Raw genomic sequence first — 6,431 nt, 5'->3', positions numbered from 1 at the left:
TCAATTTTTAGGACCAGAATAGTTGCCTTTCTTTTTTATACAAGAGCCATTTATTAACTCATATCCTTCTCTACATGAATCGCATGAACGAGGATCCATAGCTCTTGTACATGAATTGCAAGATTCGTGGCAACTTCTCAAATTAGAATTAGGACTCTTTTAACAATTAAAATTGTTGTAATTATAGCCAGAGATACAGCTAAGACATCTATTATCATAGTATTCGCAAGTTGAACATGGAGATTTGCAAGGTTTACATGTTTAATCTCTGTCAACATATTACCCGGCTTAGCAAACTTTTTCACAGCTATATCTTTAATTATCATACTTATATCCTTAGATACAGCTAAGACATCTATCTGGATAGTATTCACAACTTCCACAAGGAGAGTCACAAGATTTGCATTAATTATCTTGTTAATCTAAATATTAATCTGCTCTACAGTCAGGGATACATTTACCATAAGTGCTATCTAATTTAAAACCTTATTAACATGAAGTACAAAAGTCCTAATATCTATCACATGTCAAGCAAGAATTATTGCAAGGGACACATTCTCTTCTATTATTTAAAAATAAACCATCCTTACATGATTTACAAGCAGATGAATTGTTAGGTTAGCTACATTCTTTACAAGATGGATGACATTTAGAGTTATTTTAGTTTTTCACACACCTTTAAGTTCTTGTATCTAAAGTATATCCACTAGCACATTCAATACAATTATCTTAATAGTTTACGCATTTAGAGCAAGATTCGCTACATCTTTAGCATCTACTTTGCTAGTTCATGAAAAATCCATCTTAGCAAGTATCTGCTTAGCAAGTGTATCTAGAAAGAGTAAACCCAGATTTGCAACTTGTACATCTTGTACTTGTCTAATCACAAGTGGCACAAGAAGAATCACAAGACTTACATTTCTAATCGGAATCTAAGAATTATCCATCTATGCAAGAAGGAATATAATATTAACACTAGAATGAATCAGATTTTAATTCGTAGCCAGATATGCAACTAGTGCATCTATTAGAATAATATTAACAAGTTGCACAAGGTGAGCTACATTTCTAGCATTTATTATTACTATCCAAGTATTCGTCATTTCTACAAGTTTGAGAATCAACGACACAAAGACCTGTCTTAGGGTCTTTTGAGAAACCTTTTTAGCAAGAAGTGCAGTTTGTTGAAATACCATCACAAGTCAAACAAGAACTATGACATTTCATGCATTCCTTATTTTACAGGAATTCATTATTTTTGCATGATGTGCAAGTATAAGCATCTTTTTCACAGGTTTAACATGTACTACTACATTAATAACATCTTCCAGATTGTAAATACATTCCATCTCTACAAGAAATACATGAATTAATGTCATCATACCTACTACATTAAGCACAACTTTCATGGCAAGAGTTTTTAGAAAGCTTACATGATTTGTATTGAGTATCGAATGTGTAACCTGTTACACAACTAGAACAATAATCAGCATATGCTTGACAAGTAGCACAAGGAGATTTACATTTTTAACAGCTTTCGTTTCTATCAAAAAATTCACCAGGTCTGCATATAGGATCACAAGTTTTTATGTCTGTATTAAGTTTATATCCTCTCATGCAATTAGTACATATTTTAGGATCATCTCTACAACCATAACAACCTGCACCGCAAGGAATACATAAATTATTTTAGAATACGTAATTAAAAGCACATCTTTTACAAGCTGTAGGATCTTAACGAACTGTACATGTATCACAACTTTCATGGCAATCCATACGGCATCTTTTGTTATTTTCATCATATTCCCATCCATCAGCGCATTTTATACATTAGGTTTCTTTTTAAGTACATGTAGCACAAGATTCATCACATTTTTAACATCTACCTTCTTAATTTAAGAATTAACCATCTTTACAGGAAGTACATTTAGTGGGGTCTCTAAAAGCTGAACACTGAAGACAAGAGCTATCGCATGTATTCATAGATACGCATTTACCAATAAACTTATCCATTTCATATCCTTATCCACAAGTTGTACACTCAGTAGCTGAGTTGAAACAATCTTCACAGGGATATTAACATGGCTAGCAAGTTTTTCTAGAGTCCAAATATTTACCAGCGGGGCAAGAAGTACATTGATTTTAATTAGGTCCAGAACATGATTGGCAGCTATAGTGACAGGTAGTATCGACACATTAGTTTCCTTTAAGTGAATATCCATCATTACAAGATAGACACTGATTTGGTGAAGGACCAAAGCATGCAGAACAGTTAACGGAGCAGAGAACACAGCTACCAGTGGCTTGATCTCCATATTATTTGTATGGACAAGTGGGTTTGCAAGTGTTATCAAAGTTTTTGAATTATCCAGAAGGACAGTTATATACACAACGAGAACCATCCCAAACTTAATCCTCACCACATCTTTTAGAGCAATCAGTACCACCATATCCTTTGAGGCATACGCAATAACCATTATTACAGACACCATTATTAGAGCAATTATTAGGGCATGACTTAGGGAAATTGCAAAACAAATCAAAATCATGAGGACATTTCATGGTACCTTGAGTTGTTTTAGTTTGATCAGCTAAATTAATGATTTAATTGGGATATTTGCAAGTAACGTATTCATCACCCCATACATTAACTTTAATGGAAGATAAATCATCAGAGCATTAAGCCTTAAAACATCTACCCTTCATATCTAAAACATCGTATCCTTTGATGTTTGCATTTGATCTAAAACATCTTGATCCAGAACCAGTATTTTATCTCAGTATTTCATCAGGTTTAAATTAATCAGATTCACAATAGCTATTCCCATAAACGCTAACAGTTTAACATTATGAAAAATAATCATAGTTTTAAAGACCACCAAAACCAAGAGAGAAAAAATCGCAAGTTTCTTCAACATTATCACCAGGGAATTCTGGGAAATATTTTCCAGTGTTACATGAATTATTGAAAAAATCACATCCTTTATTTTTACCCCAATAAATAGGCATAAGAAGATTAGAGTTAATTTCAGCATAGTAGCCAGTATCTAAAAGCAGGGCAGCAGTGAATTTAGAAATAGTGTAGACACCATAAACAATACTAGCTGTCATAAATTCATTACCAAGCAAATCTCTTTCCCAATGAGAACCCATAGAGCCACCACCACCTTAATTTTCAAGATACATACCATCTATAGAGGGGCAACTATAATGATTTCTAGAAATCTTCAAAATATTTTTAGAAAATACTTTAATTACATCATCTACGTCCCATCTTCTTTCCCTCTTCATTACTTTATATTAGTTTTTATCTCCATATGGTTTGTTTGTATCAGGATCAATCCAGTAGTTAATACTACTTCCTGAAAAACCTAAAATGTGGAGAATTTCATGTAAAGAAGTTGAGAAATTATCTTAGAAAGATTATGTAGAAGATTCGTTAATGTCCATAGTTCCAATATTGAATAAGACTCTTCCAACATTTGGCTAAGGATCAAGCTAACACCATACTAATTAAATAAATAAAAAATTAAATAAACTTTTAATTAAATTTAATAAATTGTTTACTTGCGTTTGCTAAATGGCCTTAATCAGGACGATTAGAATAAGTGACAAATATATGCAAATCAGAATTTTCAATACCTGAAGTTTTTATCTATTCAGAGACCTTAACATCATAGCATGTGTCACCACTCCAAATATACTTAATAGGTTTTTGTGCTGGATATACTTTAATTAGTTTACTCAAATAGATTTGAGCAGCAAACATAATTCTCTTTATGTATTCTTTTATTTAAGGTGTCATTCCATCACCATTTTTAGGATTATCAAGTTCCTTGAAATCAAGAGTTATTCTGATTGGTTAAGGTTGAGAGTTTTAGAGTTTTCTGTTTCCGTAGTTCTCATCAAATGTTTCTAAATAATCCTTAGGAACTATTTAACTCATATCTATTTCATCTTATAAGCATGTGTTAATAACTGATTTATTAGCATTATGAGCATTTACTAATAAAGTAGTTAATAACAGTAAGATAGCAATTTTACTCATTATTAAGACTTTTTTTAAGTTTATATTTTTATTTTAATTAATTTATTATGTGAATAAGTAGTGTTTAAAAATGGGAATTTATAAAAAAAGCGTAATTGATTTCTAAGTAAAATGAAAGAATTAATGGTCTTTGTTATATTTCAAATTCAAGCTTGAACGTTCAATTACTGATTAATTTATTTTGATTAACTATTACAAACTATCATACTTTATAGATATTAATAAAAGATTTAGTAAGACTATAATTGAATTTCTATTAATATCTTATAAGCATAAAAAATCATTGATTCTTTAAAATATAAACATATTATATATAAAAATAACCTAGAAATAAAATATGAAAAAAAATGAAAAAATAAGCTATTGAAAGTATCAAGTAAGTATATCAGATTAGGTTACAATTAATAAGGCTATAGTTAATACCATTTATATTTGATACTGGATTCAAAATTTAATATTTATTTTTTTTAATTAATACATTCATTCTTATAAAATCTATCTTTTTGGTAATAGTTACATATTAGACTCATAAATATGTACCTTTTAAATTAAGCTTATTGCATTACTTTTATAAAATGGTATAATTATTTAAGCATGTTTAAATGAATTTTATTACAGAAGTAATACTTTTTAAATAACTATATTTTCTGCTGAATAATAATTATTTTAGGTTAATTTAAATAAAATCATTTATTAATTATAAATTCATGATTCTTTTACATACAAAAAGTTAAAAAATTAATTAAAAAAATTACAAATTTTATTTTAGGTATATAAGTCCATTAACATTTATAATGCCTAAAACAATAAAAAATGTCGATCTGTAACTATTAATCTATTTTAAGGTAAATTAAAAATCAAACAAAATGTTTATTTAAATATTATTTTATGCTTTTCTATGTTATAATAAATTAAGAAGATGCGATTTTTTGATTTAATTATAATCACCATAATTGCTTAAGTATTTTTATCAAAAAGGAATGGTTTTAAAGCAAAATTGTTTAAAAGAAGTATTTTTCTTTTTGAATGAATGTAACTTACTTGAATTTTAAAAGATTAAACCTTGCAGCTTTAAAAATCAATTACTTAAAAATATTTGTATATGATAATTTTTACTTTTTATAGAACTATTTATTAAGATAAAGCAAATAGATTATTTTTGATGAAATACTTATTTCAACCAAATAGATTTAAATTAATCAATAAATTTACTAATTAATGTAAACTAGCAAACAATCTTAGTAAGATAAATTATTTTTTTTTAAATGGTATATTTGTGCTAATTTTTCTATACAAATACTTTATTTTATATTGTTATTACATTATGCTTAATAATTTGAAAGATAAATTTTTTTATTTGCCTAACTAAAATTGCTATAGTTTAATTTTGATCTAATTTTAATGAAAGTTGAGGTAATTTATCTGTTAATTGTTTTAAAATATAATGAAAAAGAAAATTAACATAAATTACAAACAAATTAAAAGATAACATCAATTTACCAATTACTTAATATCATTTATTGGATATTTAATGGCTAATTAATTATTAAAATTTTACGTAATAGCTATGAAAAAACTAAGTAATATATAATAACTTTTCTTATTTTAGATTAATAAATAGAGCTATTTCTATTGATAATCTTGTGAGTTTCATTGCTTTAATAATATCCATTTTATTGAAATATGTTCTAATACTTTATAATCTACTAAACTTTTATTAGTAAAGATTGAAGCAGTTTAGTTTTTGAAGTTTAAAGATTTGATTTTATTTTAATATTAAAATAATTTCTTTATTTGAAATTTAATTTATTATGCAACTTGTTTTATTCTAAATTGCTGCTTTTATATAGACTAAAATATATTTATCACTAAATTCAATTTTTAAAAAATTTAATTGTAAAATATTAATTTTAAAATATTACAATTTTATATTTCATAATTAAAGTAAATTTTCAATTCTCATTAGCAACAAAAAAAAATTTGAAATCTATGGTGATTTATGTTTTAATTATTAACTGAAAAAGATGGCCAAAAGCTTATATAATTATAATTATCTTTCTAAATATTATGCTTTATTTATTAAAAGTTACTAAAAATATTTAAGATTCATATATCTTGTTGAGTTTTAATTTTTAAATAAAAAAAATAGAATTATATTAAATACTAATTAAACAAAAAAATATACTTAAGATCCTCATACATATATTAAGACTTTTTAACTAAAGGCTAATTTTTAGAAAATTTTAAAAAAAAATTTGAATTATGGTTTATGTGGCTCAGGGGACTTTAATGTATGAAGATTTACATAATTTTATTATATCTTTAAAATTAGTACCTCAATTAAATTTTAAAAATAAATTATTTTTTGAGTTATTATTTTATA

The 6,431-nt window shown here is 26.4% G+C and overlaps 1 protein-coding gene across 1 annotated transcript; it reads right to left on the bottom strand. All coding sequences in view use genetic code 6, as the record gives it.

Annotated features, from left to right (window-relative positions):
* TTHERM_00543560 (leishmanolysin family protein) lies at positions 1–4,048 on the bottom strand (the record flags this gene model as incomplete). The annotated part of the gene is made up of 2 exons (XM_971518.1): positions 1–3,509; positions 3,568–4,048. The coding sequence occupies 2 exons, from the start codon at positions 4,046–4,048 to the stop codon at positions 1–3; spliced, it is 3,990 nt and encodes a 1,329-aa protein (XP_976611.1).
* Positions 4,049–6,431: the final 2,383 nt, after the last annotated feature.

Source organism: Tetrahymena thermophila, assembly GCF_000189635.1.
Source record: "Tetrahymena thermophila SB210 genomic scaffold scf_8254823, whole genome shotgun sequence".
Classification (NCBI taxonomy): Eukaryota; Ciliophora; class Oligohymenophorea; order Hymenostomatida; family Tetrahymenidae; genus Tetrahymena; species Tetrahymena thermophila.
This window is presented reverse-complemented; position numbering and strand designations above follow the sequence as displayed.